A 24,426-nucleotide genomic window follows, 5' to 3' on the forward strand; every position below is an offset into this window, starting at 1 on the left:
ATTAAAAATTACAAATGTAGAATTACAAATATAGAATATATTCTCTATTACTTTTTAAAATGCATTTCCCATACTTTCAATTTATATAACAATCATTCCTAAGAACTCACTGTAAGTATCACTAACCTGCTTCTTCAACTTTCTTCGGAAGAACTCATACTTTCTTTTGTAATCCCTGGAGTAGGGCACTGCCTTTAGTGGAAAATTTTAGAAAAATAAAGAAAGTTTAGGTTGTTTTTAAAAACAATTCCAGAAGTTCTCCTCTGGGTATTTTATGAACATAAGTTTAAGGTGTTAAAAGAAAAGTTTAATTCAAAGAAAAGCAGATACAAAACTTTAAAAATTTTAATTTCTCTGTGTAAGATAAAATGGTACTCAGCAATTTCTATGGCTGTAATTTTCATCATGCAATATTCTTGAAATGTAACATGCCAGAAACAGGAAATTTCTTCCAAGTAGAGAAATATTAGAAATGAAAATTTCCATTTCTAAAGAGACTTTCAAAGTGATTTCTCCATTAAGAGAACAATTTGAAAAATGTACTTTTTCCTTGAACTCTGAGGAGTTGCCTTTTTTATCCATTATTTTAAAAGACTAACCATGGAGACTAAAGAGTAATCTAAAAGAACTATATCTTCAATTTAATTATTTTTGTGGATTATAAAACAATTAAAATCTGAAAAACTAAAAATGGAAAAAGTAGCTATTTCCTATCATTAACCTGACTCAAGTGTAGTATAAACATATTACATGTTTATACTTAAATATGACCATGTCCTATATATACATATATCTCATATTTTATGTATACAATGATTTCTACCAAAAAGTTCAAGACACGACCCCTGGAGTTGATAGGGTGCTGTCCTCTTCCTCACCTGATACTCTCTTGGCTCCTCTCTGATCTGGGGAGGATTGCCAACATTCTTTTTCAGGCAATGGCAAGCACCACCCTGAGCACAGCAGTCCACTGCCTTAGCATTTTGACTGTCTGGCTCTCTAGTCTCCCAAGGCTATTGTATGCAGAAAGGATAACGACCTTATATGCCCCTTGCAAACAACTGAGACCTGGAGTTGGGGTGGTGGGGGAGGAGAGAATTGCAAATGTGCTTTCTTCTCAGTGCCTGTAGGATTATGCCCTTGACCTTTCACCCTTGAAGAGAGAGGTGAGAGGACACTCCTATCAGAGCATACTAATACAAAGAGACTTACTGGTCCAGTTATTGCTACATTCTGCAACCGAGGATCTTCCCATTGTGTTCTTTTTATATCTGAAGAGAGAAAGAGAAAAAAGATGTTCTGTATTCTCATGCACAAAATTCAATATTATAAAAAATAAAGTAATGAAAAATCACATTGTACATACTGTGATTTATGTAGAAGATTCTTCCGTCTGTGTGAGTTCTTTCTTCCCATCCTGGCTATAATGAATAATGTATTTCAATTATTTTAGGAAAGGGTTTTAGATGTACAGGTAGAAAAACGGCATTGGTTATGTGGTTAATTTAATTTGCATATTCCAGTCTTTGTAGAAGGATCAACACTTTAATAACAACATTAACTATACTTGTTAAAAAACTACTGTATTCCAGGGCCAGCCCCGTGGTGTAGCAGTTAAGTGCTCACACTCTGCTGCTGGCAGCCTGGGTTTGGATCCCGGGCACACACTGACGCACCGCTTGTGAGGCCATGCTGTGGCGGCGTCCCATATAAAGTAGAGGAAGATGGTCATGGATGTTAGCCCAGGGCCAGTCTTCCTCAGCAAAAAGAGGAGGATTGGCATGGATGTTAGCTCAGGGCTGATCTTCCTCACCAAAAAAAAAAAAAAACAAAACAAAAACAACAAAAAGCTACTGTATTCCAAAATACAAAACGTTTGAGATAGCCAAGTTAGATTGGTAGCAATTCTATAATCTTACAGGTAAAGGCCCCAGATCACTGGAAGAATCAAGTGATGTCTTTCCTCTCAGATGAGCTGGAATTTTCAGTCTTGGATCTTCCTTTTTTGGTGGAGAAAATAAAGAAAACAATACACACACATATTTTAAAATCACGAAAGTCAATCTGTTCCTATGTTTTCTAATATCAATGGATATTTAAAATATTCTCTTTAAAAAATACACTTTTATTTCATTTGCTTAATCTGTGAAACAATAGTTTTCCCATCTAAAATCTCCTATTTTCAGGCTACACTATTCAGTTCTCAGAGTGGGATCAGTATGAACTCATGGTCTCTTTCACAGGACCCATTCAGAGTATTTTGCCCCACTCTTTAAGGATTGTGTCACCATAGAGGACTCTTCTCTAAATAAAAACTGGCAGAAGAGTGGGTCATTAAACTGGACCATGTGTTATATCTGAGCCCCTGAACATGCTTTTTGCCACCTATCTGTCAAGGTGTTGACTTATTAATATTTTTGAAAGATAGGAAGGTAAGCTCAAAAAGGTTATTAAAGTCAATTCAAATTGTTGAAGAGAACAAAATTCAATTTATTTGGATTATTTATATATTATTTTAATAAATAACATTAAACTATTTTAGTATTACTTAGGTACACTGGTCTTTTAAATAAATTAATCAAAATCTATTCATCTGCTGCTGATTTGCAGTAATTTTTCTATTAGTGGGGAACCAACTGCTAAACAACTTAAACCCTTATCTTAAAATAAAAATATTTATTCTCCTAGCCTCACAAGGTTTTTTGGGTATTAAATGAGAAATGGATTCAAAAGTGCTTTAGAACTATAAAGCCTCAGATAAAAGTAAAGGATTATTACTAAATATCTTCCTAAGCATTTATGGCTAGTGAGCTAAAAACTCTAAACAGGAAGTAAATGTATCTCTACAACAATCTCCAAAAATATTAAAAATAGGCACAAACATATCTTAAATAGAAATAATGCTATTAAGAATTCAATATATCTTTAAATGAAACTAGGAAAAGTATGTTATATTAATGCACACTTTAAAGATTATAGAGAACTATACATAAGAGATTATTACTGTTGCTGCTATAAATTTAAACTGAAGAGTATTAGAGTTACCCAGGTGGTGGTTTTGGTGTTGTGGTCAATAAAGAAAGGCCTCCCATTTGGCGCATGCCGGACTTCCCAGCCTTTAGGAAGGAATCCTTGCTCTATTTCAGATGGCTGGGTTGCCTGCTGTGCTGAATCACCTGTGGGGACCTGTGGCTGAGTGCTTGCAGAGGAGCTCTGGCTTGATGACAGCTGACTGGTCTCCACTGTGGCCTAGGACATTAAATAAATCATGCTGTAATGTTTTATGGAGAACACACAAATAGCTGTCGTTAAAAAGGTAACTTTACCTGCAAACAGAATACATACTTATAAAAATGCCTAAACATCGGAGGCTCATTTTTCTAATAAAGCGTTTTGTCAAACTTTGTTTTTACAACAATTTATAATTTCTCAGCTAATTCTCGAGCGATGAGATGCTGGTTAACAAAGTTGTTGTGGGTGCACATGATTGAAAAAGCTAGATTGGTGGCCCTGTGCCCTAGCTGCAAGGGAAGCCATAGGGCCTACTGGAGGATGTTGTCTTTGCTCGTCCAAAAGACTCATAGAGTGGGGAATTCCCCATATGTAGAAGTGGGTTCAGATGCTGGGTAGACAAAATTAATGGCAAATATCCACTATAATGCTGAAATATTACACGGTAGTTAAAAGAAATACAGTGGATCTATACATAAAACAACAAAGATAGGGTTTTAAAATGTTGAGCAAGCAAAGATTTAGACTTATACAACAAAACATCTATGCAAAATTTGAAACACACAGACATAAACAATATTTTTCACTGTTTAGCTATCTATGTAAATATATAAAATAGGCTGGAAGAATACCCAACGAACTCAAAATGGTGGTTTCCTCTGGGTAGTGGGACCAAGCGCTTGGCTAAAAGGAATTTAGTTTTATCCTAAAGATTTTTTTTTAAAATAAAATGTCTAGAAATGAATATGGTAATTTGTTAATAGTAAATTCTGGGTGTTAAGAAAATGGGTATTTGCTATATTATTCTCTGTACTTTCAGTGTTAAAAATTTTTTCAATAAGAGAAATGGTGACAAGATAAAATAAATATTTTCCTAAACGCTTATAAGGAAATATTACAAAAGGCACTCACTGTTGTTAAGAATAAAGTGTCATTGTCACAAATTTCTTTAACTGATAGTAATCACTAAGACTATCTTTTAGCAAAATAATGATCTTTTTTTTTTTGTGAGGAAGATCAGCCCTGAGCTAACATCTTCTTCTTTTTTTTTTTTTTGCTGAGGAAGACTGGCCCTGAGCTAACACCTATTGCCAATCCTCTTCCTTTTTTTTTTTTCCCTTTTTCTCCCCAAAGCCCCAGTAGATAGTTGTATGTCATAGTTGCACATCCTTCTAGTTGCTGTATGTGGGACGCCCCCTCAGCATGGCCGGACAAGCGGTGCCTCAGTGCACGCCTGGGATCTGAACCCGAGCCGCCAGTAGCAGAGCGCGCACACTTAACTGCTAAGCGATGGGGCCGGCACCAAAATAATGATCTTAACCATTCAAATTACAAAATTACCCAATGGATCAGATCATTTACTTTGTCCTCTTATTCCCAACTGGATTTGTTTTACACGATAACAAGTGGTAAATTCATGCATATTAGAGATCTGCAGGAAATGGTAGACACTTAGCACCAATGTCAGAAGATAATTAGAGGATGCTAGAAGCATCCAGTATATACTACAAAGTGATGTAATAGCTTCCATAGGAATATGATGGTTTAAACTCTGTAAGACAGCAAGTTGATGGATAGACTGCAGGGTACCTGTGCAGTGGGCTTTGTCCAGGTTGTAGTTCTGGAGTTGTGATCTACATAATACGATCTGCCTCTTTCATCCTGTTTTTCTTCCCAACCTGGTGGTAATCCAGAGGAAGTAGGCAAAAGCTAAAGAGAGGAATAAGAGGAGAATTAAATATTAATAAGAACGAATCCTTTTAAAAGGACTACATCCCTTCTTTACTGCTAGCTGTCTTTAAAATGAACCGTATTTTAAATCATATTTTAAAGTGTACAAAATAGTGTACAGCATTTCACTTAAAAAAAAAACCCAGTAGAACAGACAATAATGAAGAGAGTGATAACAACCCCACCCTAAGTGCTTTAACATAGATCATGTCATTTAACCCCATACAAATCTTAATGAGATCATTGTGATTATTGGCCCATTTTACTTACGAGGAAACTGAAGCTTAGAAAATTGAAGTAATTTCCTAACGGATACATTGCTAGTATGGAGCTAAGATTTGAACCCAGGCAGTCTAACTACAAAAATCATCACCCACAGGTACCGAGTCAAAAGTTACCCCTGCCTTCTTTCTGTAAGGGCCAGGGAGGTGCTGTTTATTATAGTTTATTACTAACAAACAAAGAGGTCTGGTTATTTCCAGGTTTACTTAAAATAGTCCAGATCTGGCCTTCCTTTTGTCTTTTGAACTAGATTAGACTCTTCAAGGCTTGGTTTGGTTCCCTAACGTGCCTTACACATAAACACTATCACCACTAGTCTGTTTACTAGACACACAGTTCCCGATACATAGGAGGTAGATGTTCATTGCCGATAGTTATAATGAACTGTTTAGTCTACAAAATAATGGAATTCAAAGTTGCTCAGCTTTACAAATGTCCAAGAGCTGGTGAGTAGATAAACGAAATGTAGTAGATTAATCTACAGAATGGAATATCATGAACTCCTGAGACATGCAACAACATGGATAAATCTCAAAAACACCATATTAAGTGAAAGAGGTCAGACTCATAAGACTACAGACTGTATGATTCCACTTACAATGAAATTTCTAGAAAAGACAAAAGTGTAGCAACAGCAAGCAGGCGAGTGGTTACCTGGGGCTGAGAATAGGTGTTGGGATTGAAAGAACTTTTTGGGGTGATGGAAGGGTTCTTAAACTTGATTGTGGGGAAGTTTACATAACTGTATAAATTTACTAAAACTCATTTTTATGTACACTTAAAAATGGTGGATTTTATGGTATGTAAATTATACCTTAAGAAGCTGTAAAAAAAAACCAACCCTAATCAATATATTGAGAAGAAAAGACATGGAGATAGCTTTTCCAGGACATAAAATATAAATCATCTCTAGATTCTGCTTCTCATCTGGTGCACTTAAGCTTGTTTCTTGGAGAAATGCCTGTCAGTCAATCAGAAATTCAAGTTTCACTCTATGGAGGACACGATAAGGTGCAGTGGGAGAAGTACCACGGATCACGAGAAGCAGGCTCCACTTGAATGGAGGAGGCCAGACAAACGACAATAAGCCAGAGTAAGGCCAGTCTTTTGGTGGCATCTACCCTCTTGTTGATGGTCAATACTGCTGGGCCAAGTGCACAGGTGGGTGCCCCTTCCTTCCTCTGCACAGGATCTGTGCCCTTCTTTTAGAGCAGGGCCACCTTTTTAGATGGATGAGCCACTTTTGGGTCACGGAATTTTGAGCCTTTGCATTCCTATGCTGGAACTTCCATAAAAGAAAAAACAACCCCCACTTTTCAAAACTAATATATAGACTGCCATTCAAATTACAAATGGTTGGTGAAAAAAAAGTGAGAAGGCCATTCTAAGTGGGGAAATGGAACGTGCACAGACGCAGAAGAGGGAGAGAATTAGGACTTGGGAACAGCCTGTTGGGAATAAAGAGCACAGACAGGAATGAAGGCAGCAGGAGGTTTCTATGGGTGGATAGGAGAGGGTGGGGTAAAGGCGCTGGGAGCCTGGGAGTTTTCATTTGGTTACAAAACAAGTGGGGGGGCCACAGGGGGAGGGACGAACTCAGAGTAATGAGAGTTAAGTCAAGGGGAAGACAGAGGCTGGGAGACGAAAAAGGAGTCAGCAGTGCAGGCATGAAGTGGTTAGGGTCTAAGCTCCAGTCAAGGCCGTGGCTGGGAACACTACTGAGGAGGAAGCAGAAGGCCTCGGCAGACTGGTGGACGCGAGACTGAAGAGAGAAAGGGGACTGACAAACTCTGACTTAGCCACTGAGCCTGCCAACACCAGTGTACACCTGACTGAGTGACTGAACCCTGACGTGACCCTTCATGTACGGGGCAGAAACGGCTGCTAGACGCCATGGGCCACGTACAGGGCAGAGGCAGCTGGACATCACAACCCCGAATTCTATGCTGCCGGCAGCAGACCATCTCTAGCCAGCACAGTGCATCAACTGACAAGCCAGGAGATCACCAGTACTCCTAGACTTGGCTTTCTTACTATGGGAGAGACAGTTCTCCTGTTTTTTGTCCTTTTTTTTTTTTTTTGTGAAGAAGATTGGCCCTGAGCTAACATCTGTGCCAATCTTCCTCTATTTTGTATATGGGATGCCACCACAGCATGGCTTGATGAGCGGTGTGTAGGTCCGCACCTGGGATCTGAACCTGTGAACCCTGGGCCGCTGAAGCAGAGCGCACAAACTCAACCACTACGCCACTGGGACAGCCCATTTTGGTCTTTAAAGGGCCTACCATCCCCATTTCCCCTCCCCCAAACCTCATCCCCCAGCCTAGATTCTGTGCTGGATCAGTTCCCTGCTGGGCAAACGTTCATACCTGGTGTTCCAAAAAAACCCAACATTGCTGAGATTTATATTTTTATTGATGATTGAGGGGAGAGGATAAAACTCACCACAGGAAGTGTAGGCTGTTCCTCAAAAGTATAGGCTTGTAAGCTGCCTCTTCTGCTGGAATGACTCTTATGGAAAAAAAAAAAAAAAGAACAATAACAACTTTAGGTCTTTGAAAGGGAGATAACGTAGTAGGGGTGGATATGACGGAGCAGGAGAGAGAACACTCGCTAGGAAGCGACCGTGGAGATTCTGCATGGGAAGGCACTCAGCTGCTCTCAACACCACCACGTGCTTCCAACTTCCAGCTCACACTTCCCCCTACCCCAGTCCTAGACTGCGTCCGCGACACCTTCCCTTGAACATCTAACAGATACCCCTTCAATGTGACCAAAAAGGGATTTGGTTTTCCCCTGTCCACACCCGCTCAAACCTGTTCCTTCTTGTGTATTCCTCATTTCAGCGGGCAAGACTTGAGTCCAGCAGCTGCCCAAGTCAGATAACAGTCAGTCACCCGACTTCTCCCCCTCCTGTCCCTTACAGCCAGGTCAGTCACCAGATCCTATTCATTCTATTTCTTTACCAGCTCTCAAATACATTCCCCCTGCACTGTAGTTCAAGTTTGTTTTTTTCAAATTTTCATCTTTTGTCACCTTGATTATTCCTGCAGCAACATCCTAATAGATTTCCCTGCTTCAAGTCTTATTCCTTAAATGCACTCTTCATACTACATGCAGCAGCCGAGAGAGCATTCTACAGCGCAGATCTAGTCACATTATTCTCGAGCTCAGAGCCCTTCAGTGACTCCTTACAGTCACTAAGACAAAATCTAAAGTACAGAACACAACACTTAGGGAGCTTCAAGACCTGGCTTTTCCTGACGGCTCCAGCCACTTCCCACCTCACAACCCATCCTCCGGACATTCCAGGTTACTTGTTTTCCAGAAATCCCACATTCTCTCTTTCCTTGGTGCTTTTATATACGTGCTGTTGTCATATATCTGAAATATCTTAGTTTTGTTATTTAATGACATCAAAATTTATAATGCACATATAAATTGTCAGAATATCATTGTAGTATTGGTTATAATAACAAAGAACTGTAAACGATCTAAAGTCCACCAATAGGAGACTGTTGAAATATCTTAAGGGTTACTTGCACAAAGGAATATGTCAGAGTTTGATGATTTTTTTTGTTGGTTTTAAAAGGAGTACATCTATATTTACTGAAATGGTCCAATTTCTAGGACATAGCAAGTGAAAAAACTAAGTTACCAAAAAGTGTGTATAAGATAATCTCAGGTTAAAAAATTATATACAGGAGGCCGGCCCTGTGGCACAGCGGTTAAGTGCGCGCGCTCCGCTGCTGGCGGCCCGGGTTCGGATCCCAGGCGCACACCAATGCACTGCTTGTCAAGCCATGTTGTGGCGGCATCCCATATAAAGTGGAGGAAGATGGGCACGGATGTTAGCCCACGGCCAGTCTTCCTCAGCGGAAAAAAAAAGAGGAGGATTGGCATGGATGTGAGCTCAGGGCTGATCTTCCTCACACACACACAAAATTATATACAAATATATATGTGTGCATACACGTTTATGAATATATAGAAAATGTTTAGGACAATATATGCCAAACCATTAATAGTGATTAAGGGAGCATATGTTTGAGGTAGATATTGGAGGTAAGATGGAAGATTTAATTTTCATTTTATACACCTCAATACTGTTTCAGTTTTTAACCATGACCACACCATACTTTAAAAATAATAAATTTTTTTGAATAGGTAACACACGCACATGGTATAAAATTCAAAAGGTACAAAAGACACATGTCATGCTCACTGTTTCTCTCTTCAGAGCTGAGCAATGTTACCAGTTTCCTGTTTAGTCTTCAAAAAATATCATACACATATTTATTCTCTCTGTCATTTAAATAATTTACATAAATGGTAGCATATCAAACACACTGTTCTGTACTGTGTTTTTCACTGACCAATATCTTGTAGGGATTGTTCCATACAACATATACATTCAAGGCCACTTCATTCTTTTCAATGGCTGCACAGTATTTTATTGCATGGATGTCAGGTATTACTTTTATAATTAAAAAAAAAATAACAAGAGGAAAAGGAATAGGATCTTATGTGATTTATCACCAGCAAATCAATATAGCTTATCCTTTAAGTCTTTGACTGACCTTTCCCACTCCTCCGACCAAAAAATAAAATGAAATGAATGGAAGACAGAATAGCCAGATGGAAGAAAGAGGGAAAGGGAGCCGGCAGGCAGATCTGCTCTTGGATACCCACACAGGTATTCATATAGAACTGTCTACATTGAAGCTTCTTGAAGAAGGTGCTGGAACAGAAGTCAGCAAAGTTTTTCTGTTAAAGTCTAGACAGTAAATATTTTTTGTGGGCTATACAGCCTCTGTTATAACTACTCAGCTCTGTCAATGTCGTGTGAAAGTGGCCACAGACAATACTTCAACAAATGGGTGTGGCTGTGTTCCAGCGATATTTAACTAGGATACAGTGCCTGGCTTATAGTCAGCCCTCAATAAATATTTACTAACTAAATGAAAAGCTGGGGAACTCCAACTGGAAATGACCATAGCAACCTCAGAGAATAATCTTTGCCTTCCATCAAAATATCTCCTTTGATACAGATTAGAGAGCTAGCCACAAAGATCTCATTATGGCAGTGTATGCTGGAATACTTGCTTCTGGACCTCATGGACAGCAATTTTATAGTGGCTGCTGGGGTGAGAATGTCATCTATCTCCTTGTTTAGTCCAGGTACATCAGCTCTTTTTCAGACATGTGTGTTGGTGACACGTGTGGTATAACTGAGAAGGAGAAAGGCAACCCCTGTCATCCAGGACCTGGCCTGGCACCCATAGGTGGGATCAAGACAGATCAAGACCACTCTGGAATCATGCCCGAACACAGACAAAATGTGAACATTGTCCAAGCCACAAAATACCAAATATCTCCCAATCCTGGCAAATGTGAGTGACTGCTCCTTTTTTACTAATTATAGCTTTAGCCTCACTACAGATAAGATTTGAGATACCCAATCACAGAATTACTCCTGCTTCCTGACAGCATCCAATGCAGAGCAAAGTGCTGCTTCCTTAAACTCTCCTCAAAATCATCTAACATGAGCCCAAATCCTTTAAGTCTTTCCTAACATACTCTTACCAAGACACTCATGGTGTGCGTTCTCCCTTGCTGAAACAAATAATAAACCCAACTTGTTCAAATACAGGTATGTTCCTGGCAGTCTTTGGCTGGAGAGCATTCACAGAATGGACATTAGATTCCAATGACCATTGGGATTATCCATAACCCTGTTCCATACTATCAGTGGGAATATTTGATAACTGAACATGCTGTAAAGTCCTAAAGTCCCTAACACCTTATTACAGGCCATTTAAGACAAAATTTTATGAAAAAGTTAGTTATTGAATGGAATAACATACATAATATAAAATTCTGAAGCTACAACAAAAGCTAAGAGCATCTTACTGAGCTGGACACTGGCTGGCTGGTGGCTGAATTTCCACAAAGAGTGAGTCTGGCATTCAAATCTTCTGCAAGATGAGTCTGAGCATCCAAGTTATTTGATGGTGGAAGTGATGGGAAGGCCTGATTGCTACACATGGTGGCTTCCTCTTCTCTTATAATTTCCCAGCTCTGAAATGAACAGAACAAGCTTCAGCCACACACACTTTAATCTCTTGCTATAACATGTGCCTATCAATGATAACTAGAAGATTATTTCTACCTCGGAAGACTCGCGGTTGTCAACACTTTCTGTTTCCTCAGATATCTGACGCCTGGTGGTAAACGCACGTTGTGCTTGCAGTTGAATGTTACCGTTCTCAGCATCTGTTAGGTTGTCCCTGTATTGGAAGCATAAAAGCCATCATCCACACCTATAGATAGTTAAAATGATACTCAAGGATTCTGTGATTGTATATTAAAAAAATACCCATAATAGATTAGAATTTATTGTTTTTGGCCAAAGGCCAGTTCGACATGCATATAGTAAGTCGGGCATGTTGGCACCTTCAGAGTACCTTATGGAGTTAAAGTTTTTGTGAAAATGTGTGACATGTCTGACTCTGATATTTTAGTTCATCACTGGGCCTAGGAAAAGGCCTGACATGGATGAGCACTCGAAAATATTTGTTGAGTGAATGAATATCTGAGTTTCATAAATAATTTCGTTATATCATTATTTTGCCACGTTATTACAAGAGCAAAATCTAAAGGAGCTCTAGAAAGTTCATAAAAGGGAAGCTTTAAGTGTTATATATACATCTTCATGAATCAGACAGTAACATTTTCCAGAATTGATCTTAAGCCAAGAGTAGAGTTCTCCATGCATGAATGCAGAGAGCAGAATGAAAAACAGGGTAAGGACACTATAATTAAAAACTTAAATGGTGTCTGTTTTTGATCATATACAGTAATGAGCCTGATCTGAAAAAGGATAATAGTAAAGGCACATCTGAGTTTAGGAAAGGTATGGTAAATCAGACTGAACACCCTTACCCCAGTCATTTATTAGTTATATTATTCTAGCTATTTGCATTTAATATAACCAGACCATCAGGTCAAGAATTTTGCGCAAATATTTAATAACAAAATTATTGTTAATTTATTTAATGCCATATAAGCCCAGGATAGTGAGAAGACCAGTTCTTACTGTACTGTTGCTGGAGAAAACATAATCTTGACAGATGGTCCTAAAGGAATGCTTCAGATTTTTTTTCCCCTTAAAAACTTGATTTTGGCTAGCTGAAAACAATACCAACGATAGTGAAAGAAATATGATTCTGCTCAAGTCTGGCTTGCCATAGTACTGAGGTATGCAACAGGACAATTCTGCAGAATTTTATAGTGTCTTCAGTTTTGCAATCTGTATGTCATCCTACAGAGATCAATGCTTCTGTGCCATGAAGAACTTGGATCACTGATTTGCTTTGGAAGGATTTGAAAACAGAAAATATCTATGAAAGTGCTTAACTATATCAGACACAAAATACCAAAGCCAAAAATCAAAAGGTTAATGGACAAATAAGAAAAATTTTAAGTCTGTGTCAAAAAGCAGAAGACTAAAGAAAGACTTCATGAGGCTACAAGGAAGGAGAAGTGGAAGGATATTTGAAAATAAATATGAATAATGGGAGAATTTGTAAATGTATATATTCACAAATATACAGACAATAATAAAAGGAAAATGTCACTGAGGAGACGTAAATTAGAATACCTCGAAGGTCATTCTGTCCTTGATCTGTGTACATTGGAAATTAGGTACACATTGACCAGATTGGCAAATGGGTGTCTAAAAAAAGACTCTTGTTATTGAGTCCTTTATATTTAAACATAATTTATATTTAAAAAATAGTGTGCTGTAGTGGGGCCTGGCCAGTGGCACAGCAGTTAAGTTTGTGCGCTCCACCTCGGTGGCCCAGGGTTTGCGGGTTCAGATCCCGGACACAGACGGATGCACCGTTTATCGAGCCATGCTGTGGCAGCGTCCCACATAAAGTAGAGGAAGATAGGCATGGATGTTAGCCCAGGGCCAGTCTTCCTCAGCAAAAAGAGGAGGACTGGCAATGGATGCTAGCTCAGGGCTAATCTTCCTCACACACACAATAAAATAAAAAATAGTGTACTGTAGAAATTAACATTTTATTATACTTTAGTAACAAACTACAAAAAATCTCCAAGATGTTCTAAATCAGTCTAAAGAGAAAAATGTACCCTTTGTGGCTACATAATAATTAAAAATATAAACAATTGACAATGTATTAAAATGAAGCAACTAGAAGGGTGATATTTGTAACAAATAATTTTGAATATTATCAAATCATTTTTAAAAAGAAACAGTGAAGATAGCACATTTTAAGCCCTGGGCCATAAAAATCCTTGTATTCTTACAGTTTATAGATCCCTATATTATTATGAATCCATCTGAGACATGACTTCAAAATGAAAATTAGTGGTCAAAATGCATTCAGATTACAAACGTGAAAGCCATCACCACATACTGAGGGGTTGGTCTTTTCCACTGTGTTCTTCTAGATTCATGGTTTACATAGTAGGTCCTTCCAAGAATATCCTGCCTCTCTTCCCATCCTGGAGGTAGAGGAGAAGGTTCTTGTTGCTGCTGCAAATGGCAAGCAGCATCTGGTTGGTCCAAAACAACCCAGCCAGGCTGAAAAACAGAACGTTAACAATTAAGTTTATGCTTGAGTTTTTAACCTTATAAATTATGCTAGAGAAAATTTAAAAAGAGATTTAGCATATCCAGTTCCAGAAATTAAGCAAAGACAGAATTAGCACATCACGAACTTTTAAGATCATAATATGAATATTTTATGATAATGAAGACTTTTTTTTGCAAAATGATATTTATGTTTTGCTTGAAACAGTTTTAAAATTTTTTCAAGTTTTAAAACATATCTAATAGAGAAAAAAGGACAGAAAAAACTTTTAAATAAACAAACGATGGAAAGCACTGAGAAACTGAAAATAGCTTAAATTAGTGTAACCTTAGGCTACTCTCTAAGTTATAAGCAAATGAAAGAAGGGCAGGGATGGTGTCTTACTGGGCATTGTCTCTCCCACAGAGAAAGCACCTTGTTTATGGGGGAAATCAATAAATATCTGAGCCCTGAAAAAAAGTCATCAGATGAAGGTCAAGTATGTAGAGGCATGATAGGGAAGGGCAAAAGATTTAGAAATAATTGCTACAGTGAACTCTCTAGTGATTGAAAAGTCATTATGATCCCCTGGTCTGACTTGTCTCTTTCTCCTCTGGATTATGGAAAGGCATTTTGGTCAAGTCATAAAACAGCTAAAGAAAGAAAGTTTTGTTTTGTTTTGTTTAAATGCCAGGAAGGCACTGGAAATTTCCTCTGAGACTAGTGAGGGGCAAATATCCATCAAGCCTTAGCTGGGGTAGTTAGAGTAAGGAATTAATTGAAAAGGGTAGCAAGAGTTAATGACATGCTTTTATACAAGAAACCTCATAACAGAAAAGGCAATAGGTAAAGGGTTCTACCAAATACTGATATGGTTAGAAAGGCATCAACAAACTAGTGAAGAAAACTTAAAAATTCTCCCAAAGGGACACAAAAGACCTGAATGAATGGAAAGACACAATATGATCTCAGCTGGGAAGACTCATCTCACAGAGGTGTCAGTTCTCCCCAAGTTAATCTATAAAGTTGCCAAGATTCCGATAAAACTACATTGTGGATTTCTTAAAATAATGAGACAAGGCAATTCTGAAGTTCAAACAGAAACACAAACAAGCAAGAATAAGATTTAATATTATTATTAATAAATATTTAATATTTATCTACCAGATAAAATATTATAAACCACAATAATTAAAGTTGTATAGCACTGGTGCATGCATAGACAGATAGCTCAATAAAATGGATTAGAAAGCCCAGAAAGAGACTCACCTTTACAGGAATTTAGTATATGATAAAGACATTTCAAATTTCTGGGAGAATAGGCAAATTACTTAAAAAAGGAAAAAATTTAATCTGGATTGCTACCTCATACTTTATACCAGGATGTTGAAGACTGAGGAATATTTAAATGTTAAAAAGTAAAACCAAAATGTATTAGAACAAACCTTGGGAGATTTTAAAAGTATATTCTAAGAGTTGGGAAGCCGTTTAATATGATGCCAACCCAGAAGGCATAAAAGAGAAGATTGATAAATGTGATTACAAACCCCCCAATCTGTACATGGCCAAAACTACTAAATCAAAGTGAAAAAAAAATAAAATAAAAAACAAATGACAAATGACAAACTGGGAAACATATTTGGTACTATAATGATGGGCAAACAATAATTTCTTTAACATATACAGTCTTTTTTTTTCTGGGCACTGGGGATCTGGCACTGAAGGACTGTTGTGTGCCAGCTAGTTGATGGCTTAGAAGATGAAAGGGAATTCTTCTACGTTAGAAGGCTGGATCTGAAAATGAAGGGTCAGGGAGAAGCGCTGGGAAGGAAAGGAATGTCTTCTGGCAACAGGGAGAAAAGGATAGGGGTTTCTGCAGCCAGGCGGATCTCTTCTGGCTGGCTCTGGTGGGAGGGTTATGGACTGAAGCATAACAGAAGGTGAAGCGTAGGGAGAGAGGAAGACAAAGAATTATTGCAAGAAAAGAGATGTGGATGGGAAGTAAAACTGACTCCCTTTCTTTCTTACTCTTATTTTTTCCTTTTTACCTCTTCTATGGGAACGGACATCTCTTTAATTTTGTTTCTTTCTTTTTATTGCCCAAACTCTATTCTCTTCCTTTCCTCTATCCTCTTACTTTTTCTCTCCATCTATGTTTACCTTTCTTCTCTCTCTTTTCCATTCCTTTAAATGATTTTAATATAGGATCACATACCTAAAAATTAGTCTTGTATATATTAAATCAGATTTCATTTCTCTGGTCTCCATTTCAAAAGCATGTGAGTTGCATTTTTATATTTCATTCTCTTGAAAAAAAATGATTAAGCTTTTAAAAAATATAGTCATTATTTTTCTGCAGATTAATGGAATTTATTAATAAAAGGGTCCCCATTACTGCTGTAAAGGATTGCAAAAATATTCGGAGCTAGGAAAATGGTACCAAAAGAATATTTCTTTAAAATCTTCTTAAAGATTTCTCTCTTAAATGTCTACTTACTGAATTTATGTTATTCATGTAAATTCGAGAAGGGAGGGAAAAAACTAATTTAATTAAGGGCCTTTAAAAACAAACCTGTTTCAAGCTCAAGGAAGTATACTTGTACATTTGAACATTGTTTAGAAAGAATGAGTTTTCATTTTTTGCATTGAATGCTGCTCTATTAAACAAGTATCAGTTAATATTCTTAACAAAATAATTTTTTCACTGTCAATGAATATTACTTAATTACTAACCTCAAAGCTAATACGCAATTGCCCACAATTTAACAGAGTCAAAGTGGGTCAGAAAAAAAGCACTCAGAGCTACAACAAATGTTATATGTTCATCTTGTAAAATACAAACAACTACATCTAAAGTTGCAAAGGGTACAAAAATCAAATGTTATGTAATTATGTAGCATAGCCACACTTTATCATACTAACGAATATAAACTGCCTGAGAGTGAGCCTTCTTTGAAAATTATAATTGTTTTCTTTAAATAGCAGAATTTTATGTATTCAGTCACAAACTAGATGTCAAAGGCAAGACTTCTCTGGTCATTAGCTACACAGAAGATAAATAAGCACAGATTCGTGTGTTTGAATTCCTAGGGCCTTTCATAAATAAACTCCTACATGCTTACATCTACTGAAATTATAAGGTGTATTCTGAGGGAATTCAAACACTGAGACATGAGACCACAAAATGAAGCGAAGCAGCTCTACCCACAGAAACTGAACTGTGAATAAGGTACCTGTGATACGTGCATGTGGGCAAAACTTGGAGGTTACTAAATAATGAAATGCTGTTAAATTTTTTTTAAGTTACTAAATAAAGAATTTTCTTTCTTCACAGCAGACATCCTTCATTTCAAACAGAATTCCATTATGCAGGATACCCTGTGCACCAAAATGCCAGGTAGAGAAACTTCTACCCAATAAATATTCAAAATTAAAAAAAAAATGATTATTTTATGATAAATCAGAGAAAACCTAAAAAGAAAAAAAAGTAGTCAAATAAGGGAATACAGACTTAAGAGAGGATACCAAGTTTTTTGATTGCCAAACTACAGGCTAACTATATTCTGAGTTAAAGAAAAAAACTTCTTTCTTTCTATTGTTATAGATTCCCCCACAAAGTAAAATCTCATTAGTGCATATAAAAAATTCCCAGCAAGCTTTGTTGCAAATGCACTGCTTGTTCTCAAGCTTTCTTTGTCAAGGCCATGTGGGTATGTGAGGTAGAGCCCAGCCCTTGGGGAGGTGCCTCAGCTTTACAGTTCTTCTGGAGACATAGGCAGACCAGTCAAAGAGGCATGACTGTTGAGGAAGGGATACACACAAAAACCCTCCAAAGCACCTTGGTGCCAATACACTGTGTGCTCTCAATAAATATTATAGAACAAGACTTTATCTTTTGATGATAATGTTCCTTCAATGGGTACCTCAAGGAGCAGGTGTTTTTGTCTCCTTTTCAAATCATGAATTTTTCTGCTGGCAAAAATCTTAGAGCCCATCTGGTACAACCCTGTTACTTTGCAAATGAAAAACCTGAGGTCCAGAGAAGTTCAGAGTCAGAGTCACTTGGCTAGCTAGTAGCAGAGCTTGCAACTAGGATTCCAGTCTCTAAATCGCCATCCAATTCTACTCCAGATACATGCTCCTTTTTTTTTTTTTTTTTGGTGAGGAAGATTAGCCTTGAGTTAACATCTGTTTCCAATCTTCCTCTTTTTGCTGAGGAAGATTGGCCCTGGGCTAACATCCGTGACCATCTTCCTCTTCTTTATATGTGGGACACCTGCCACAGCATGGCTTGATAAGCAGTGCGTAGGTCCACACCTGGGATCCGAACCCGCGAACCCCGGGCTGCCGAAGCAGAGCGCACAACCTTAACCGCTATACCACTGGGCCGGCCCCTCTCTGCCTCTTCTTCACTCACCCCAGATGCGTGTAGCTCTCCCCAGACACTTGACTTGGACTTCCTCTTAGCCTGTCATCCATGAAAATTGTTAAATTCTATTGGCTCCGAATAAATGTGGCTTTTTATTAGATCACATGAATTCTCTCTCTCTCTCTCCCATTGCCCTCTTTTCTTATGAGCAGTCCCGGCAGCCATGATAGGGAAAGTAACAGGAATTACATTTCATAAAAGAGTTCCTAATTAATAGAGTCTCCTCAAATTTCCACATATTTAGCTTACAAATACTAAATTTAATGGAGGGGAACATGACATGGTTTTAGAAAACTTTAAAACACTAGGAACAGTTAATGACTTAATCACAGCAAATGCTTTCATTTCTAAACGTTGTATTCACTATTCCCTAACCTTTAAGCAAGTCATCAATAATGGCCATTCATTCTAAAGAAATATCCTTAGAGGAAAGAAATGGTTAATGAATGCTTGGGTGAAATAAACAAATGTCCAGGTAAACAATCTTTATTATATACAGTAATTTCATTGAATAAAGTTATTTTTTCTTCAGAGTATAGTAAAATAAGAAATTAGATATTGTGTTTTTAGTTTAACCAAATATTTATAAAATCTCACCTCTAATTCCTCAGCCTGTTCTGCGGTATCTTCTTCTGACCCATTGGTTTTAGGTAAATAAGTCATTTTTAATCTCAGATAACCTTTAACTCTTGATTTGTGACTGTAGAAAAGAAAATAATTATTCACGACTTTAACACTAGGAAGAAAAGCATTCATTTAATAAGAGTTTATTGAACACCTACTAGCTACTAGAGGAGACTCAAAGATAAGTTCCAATGTAGAAGTATGTAGGAAAAGGAATAGACGGTGGAGAAAAAGGACCATATATCAGTTAATAATTGTTATGAGATAAATAAGATACTAAGGAAGTTTAAGTGAATGACTGGAGAGAACTTGAAAGAGAAGTTGGCATTTGAGTTGGGGCTAGAAGACCGGAGAGGATTTTGATCTGTGGCAGCGGAGGGAAAGGCATACAAGCGGACAGAAGAGCAAGAACAAGGAAAAAGAGGGGAAACCTGGGTGCAGTTAAGGAAATGGCAGTAGTCTGGCTGGTTGACAGGACACATCAAGGATGTGGGGTGGTCCAGATGATGGGGTCCATGTGAAACAAGAGAACTTTAGATTTTATTTTGCATATGCTGTGAAGCCAGGGAGTTTTGGGGATAGGGAAAGGCATCCTCAGAGACATGCTTTAGGGATTCTAATCTAGCCATGTTGTCTAGGATAATAGAAAAGGGAGCAAGACCTGATAACTGTCTGAAACTTACTTTCTTTGTTAGCTGTTTGAATCTGTCATACATTAATTTACCTAATCTATTTTCATATTGTATCACCTCTTTGAATAACGAGTTATCGAAGCTAACGGTTGCTGCCCACTGTATTAATATTTAAACGTTTTTAAAACCTGTCTTTCTTAAGCTTTTAATTAAAGACTTAATACTGTCTATTGCCACCACCAATTCTAGTATCCTATTTACTTAAGAAATCCTTGCTTGCCCTAGCTTTCTAGCAGATTTTTTTGAGGATTTTATAGATATCAGTTATGTAACCAATTACCCTTTGTCTTTCTAGACAAGAGAGTCCTAATCCTTTCATTCTGTCTTCAAGAGATACTCTACCCACCCATGCCTCACTTAATCTTTTTAGTTGTTCTTCTCTGTACCGTGCTCATGGGTTTGGAAAGTGTACCCTTCCCGAGTGGTCAATAAAATCCCTGATGCTTATTTCTAAGGTCACTAATGTGGCTTGTGTCTCCATGTTTAAGGGGGTGTGAACACTCTGACTTGTTGCTATAAAAGATAGATACAGAAAACTTGCTCAGATAAATATAGAAGAGTTTCTCTACAATGAGATGTTTTATGTCTTTCCAACTAGATAATAAATCTGTGAGTTTGGGCTTAAGGGGCTCAAAAAAATCTGGGAATGTAGTACATTTTCTCTTTGAATAAAGTTCTTTCTGCACTTGTAGTAACATCCAGTGCAGAGAGAATATGTAAATTGTTATATTTCCTAAAGATAAAGATATTAGAAAGCATTTGATAAATTGAAAGGCAGGCTATTAGGGCATCAAATAAGAGAAGAAGTATTTATTTAGTTATTCTTGGTATGTAGATGTTACAATCAGTCTAAAACTAAAGGAAGAAAAGAGATTCATATCCCAAGACTTCTACCGAAATTAAATATGTGACTTCTCTTACAGAAAGTAAATATTAACATAATCAGAAAGCAGTGTTCCTTTTATTTTGCTTTAATATTTATATTACAGAGTAATTAAAAAATTTTTGATGAAAAATTTTACTAAGTTCCCATGTATATTTTTCAAATATATTTTCTAGGGTTTTTTTTTTTTTTGGTGAGGAAATTGCTCCCTGAGCTAACATCTGTTGCCCATCGTCCTCTTTTTGCTGAGGAAGATTAGCCCTGAACTAACATCTGTTCCCTTCTTCCTGTATTTTTTGTATGTGGGATGCTGCCACAGCATGGCTTGATGAGCAGTGTGTAGGTCCGCACCTGGGATCCGAACCTGCAAACCCTGGGCCGCTGAAGTGGAGCACACGAACCCAACCACTACACCACCGGGACTGCCCCTACATTTTCTAGTTTTAAAAACAAGACAAACACTGTTGTTTTCACAGATGTCCTTCTTCTGCTTAATTCTGACCTTTTTGACAGTAAATCTACTGTCTTGATTAGATTTTACTTGACTATGTGGTACAGAAGATCAAAAAGACCTTTATTTGCAGCTTAAACAAAAATTTTGACAAAAATCAAGTAATTCAATTTAGGAAAATGGAATTATGAACATGCTATTTGGGTTTAAATTCCAGTCTTTGCTCATATTATTTTCTCTAAGTATTTGCGTTTTCTGAAATACCTTTTTAAATTAAAGTATGCAAAACGTAGTTAGGTTTTTCTGAAAGTGGCTTTCTGCATGTCAAGCTGGCTACTGGTTTTAGATGAATTGATGTTCATGATTTTTTAAAGCATAGTATGACGATATTACATATACTTTAAGATATAAAATAAATATAAAATAATGACAAACTTCAGCCTTCTAGTCTGATAAATATTACAGGCACAAATCTTTCCCAAAAGGGTATGATCACTATTCTGTATTTCTAGAATTTTTTGTACTGTGTATATATTATTTTTTTAATCAGATGTAACAATAAAGCTTTTTAAAAAATAATGTAATAATATGTATATAATATTTATATATAATATTATCTAAATAATATAAATAATATTTAGAAGTAGCTTATTTACAAAGGTTTAAACCTTGAATTTCCAAAGAGGCTACTATAAGGTATAATGAAGAAACAAAAAAAACTTAGTATGTACTGACCTTCTTGGGTGAAGAACAAAATCCTTAAATGTATATGGTCTCTCCATTCTTGGATTTTCTGTCTAGAATAAAACAGGGGGTTTTCAAGAAATATCTGTAACACCAAAAATATGTATTTTTCAAGAATATTCAGGAACTACAACCTAAGGCATAATTAAAGTTAGAAGTGAGAAAAAAGTAGCTTTAGCTTATTAGACGATTATAATTGGTAACTTGACAGTGCTTTCACTTTCCTGCACCAGGAGAATTGCAACTGGCATCACAACTTAGTCTACAACGAGCTGAGCAGGTGCGTCATGGAGCCAAAAGGAGGGTAGGAAGTGGGAACACAGTAGAGCGGTCGTATGTTGGCACCCCAAAGGTATACGGAATACGTACAATGTCAGCAAGTTGGCTTGGTTAGAGCATAGAGACAATTCTAGGAGAACAAACAAGTAAACAGCCTAGAAAGTAAGACTGGATTAAATAAATTATTAAAAGCTTGAGATCTCTAAAGACTGTAGAGAACCAATAAATATCTTAAAAGACTGATATAGTAAAGACGTATTACTTCTCTTTCTTATCGAGTTCAACAGACCTTTATTATCTTTTACTTCTCTGTGTTGCATTTTGCATTAACTATCCATTCAGTCTTAAAACTCATTTCTTAAATTCTCATGACGTTATTTTACTTGGTTCTTTTCCTGTCTCTCCTCGTTTGTCTTCTTTCTCCTCTGACAGACCATGTTGACTAAGTTCAATGTTTGGCTTCAGTGCTCTCATCTTCCTTATTTTGACAGCCCTTCATTCTCAGAGATTCTGCTGTTACCTCACAGAGATAACTCTCAGTCCTTTCATTCCCTTTTCCTCCACAATGTATTTTCATATCCCTGTCACCTGCCCACCTGAGGCTTTCATTTTTCCTGTTTTCTATTGAAATTCAACATGGCAAAAAATAAATTTATCATATTTCAAAACAAAATCGCTTTTCCTTCCAACTTTTCTACTTGAGAGTCCACCCTTATCTCCCAAGTTCAACCTGTATTATCCTTACTTTCTGCTTAGTTTTTTTTTCAACCTCCGTGTCAGAAATGTGGTCCAATACTGTTGTATTATGAAATGCTTCCCGAGCCCGTTTTCCTCCACCGCTATATGCTTGTTCCAGCTTCAGTTTCATGCCTATATTGTTATAAACTATATTAGTTTCCTTTGGTAAACCTAGGCTCTCCCCATTCTAGTTATTCAGTAGAATATTTCCCAACTGATTTTCCTCAAACAATGCTTTCATGATGTCAATAAACTTCAGTGGCTCTGTTTCTCACTGGAGTTCATGTGAAGGGAATTGTGAAGAAAAAATTAAAATGGAAAACTGAGATGCGTTGTCAGAAAAAAATATGCTCAAGAAATAACAACAGAATATATTTTATAAGTCAGATATTTACATTATCTATGCTGTGTATTTGAAGGTATTTATTAAATTAAAAAGAATAAACACAAAAAGTAAAATCATGAACATCTATACCAACCGGTAACGGATAAAGAGGAACATCCACTTGACCTAGGAAATCATCTCTTGTCTACAAGGGAAAGAAGAAAAATTAAGATTAGTAATATGCTCCATCCTTTTAGAAGTTTTTGATGAGCTATTGCCATCATTCACAAAAAATGCAGTTTTTTTTTTTGTTTAACCCTATGCGATATCAATGGAAAATAAAAGGTAACATGGTACAACTTCTAGTAATGGCAGAATAGAGTATATTAGATTGATTCTTTTGCAGAAAATAATTATAAATTCTGAAAAATATGTAAAAACAACTATTTGAAAGCACCATAAAGTGACCAAAAGCAAGCAGAAACTGGAGGGGAGTCAATCCTTGAAAGAAGGAAGTGTACTGGGTAGGATTCATATTTATATGGCTTCTCACCTGGTAGTACTCCACAATTTATATGGTGGAAGGAATAGAACTTAAGCAGAAATCTGAAATCTTACTCATTTGAGGAGTCAAAAGACCTAGTCTGAGGTTAGCAGCATAAATAGAAAGTGAGAGGGACAATGCCTGAAAGGAAGAAGCCACAAGAGTCCCTCCAAATCTATAAATAAACTCTAACCAAATTCCTAGCTTATCCCTGAACTGCATATGTGAAAGGCAACAGTTGGAAGACTGAAAAGACTGAGCATAGATTTCAGTTGATGTCCACCTAAGGGAAAATAGCATTTGGAGTTCAGCTAAATTAACAACTTGCTAGAACAAAAATCAGTACTCTTCAGGGGCTGGCCCAGTGGCGTAGTGGTTAAGTTTGGCACACTCCGCTTCGGTGGCCCAGGTTCACGGGTTCAGATCCCGGGCACAGACCTATACCACTCACCAAGCCATGCTGTGATGGTGACCCACATACAAAGTAGAGGAAGACTGGCACAGATGTTAGCTCAGGGCCAATCTTCCTCAAACAAAAAGAGAAGGACTGGCAACGATGTTAGCTCAGGGCCAATCTCCTTCACCAAAACAAAAAAAAAAAAACCAATATTCTTGAGTGAAAGATAAAATTCATTGTCTCCATCATGTACAACACATATTTGTCCAGTATACACTAAACAATTATTAAACATGCGAAGAAATATGACCCAGTATCAAAATATATGTAATTAATAGCAACTGACCCCAAGATGAGCTAGATCTTGGAATTAGCAAACAGGGAAATTAAAGCAGCTATTATAAAGATGTTTAAGGTCTTAAAAGGAAAATAAGGTCATAATGAATGATGTATGGCAAATCTCAGCAGTGAAA

The 24,426-nt window shown here is 37.1% G+C and overlaps 1 protein-coding gene across 4 annotated transcripts in view; it reads right to left on the bottom strand.

Annotated features, from left to right (window-relative positions):
* Positions 1 to 24,426, bottom strand: part of NEDD4 (NEDD4 E3 ubiquitin protein ligase) — a 115,431-nt gene that overhangs the window by 16,207 nt on the left and 74,798 nt on the right. For all 4 annotated transcript variants that reach the window (XM_004421609.3, XM_087427561.1, XM_087427564.1 and 1 more), the window contains 13 exons: positions 23,167 to 23,217; positions 21,662 to 21,723; positions 18,874 to 18,976; positions 13,692 to 13,858; positions 11,417 to 11,534; positions 11,158 to 11,325; positions 7,690 to 7,755; positions 4,822 to 4,941; positions 3,046 to 3,249; positions 1,920 to 2,000; positions 1,367 to 1,421; positions 1,213 to 1,271; positions 127 to 192 (listed from right to left, as the gene is read on the bottom strand). In XM_004421609.3, coding sequence (XP_004421666.1) covers positions 127 to 192; positions 1,213 to 1,271; positions 1,367 to 1,421; positions 1,920 to 2,000; positions 3,046 to 3,249; positions 4,822 to 4,941; positions 7,690 to 7,755; positions 11,158 to 11,325; positions 11,417 to 11,534; positions 13,692 to 13,858; positions 18,874 to 18,976; positions 21,662 to 21,723; positions 23,167 to 23,217 — 1,320 coding nt within the window. The remainder of the gene's footprint in view (positions 1 to 126; positions 193 to 1,212; positions 1,272 to 1,366; positions 1,422 to 1,919; positions 2,001 to 3,045; positions 3,250 to 4,821; positions 4,942 to 7,689; positions 7,756 to 11,157; positions 11,326 to 11,416; positions 11,535 to 13,691; positions 13,859 to 18,873; positions 18,977 to 21,661; positions 21,724 to 23,166; positions 23,218 to 24,426) is intronic.

Source organism: Ceratotherium simum, chromosome 3, assembly GCF_057802395.1.
Source record: "Ceratotherium simum simum isolate JZ-2026a chromosome 3, ASM5780239v1, whole genome shotgun sequence".
Lineage (NCBI taxonomy): Eukaryota > Metazoa > Chordata > Mammalia > Perissodactyla > Rhinocerotidae > Ceratotherium > Ceratotherium simum.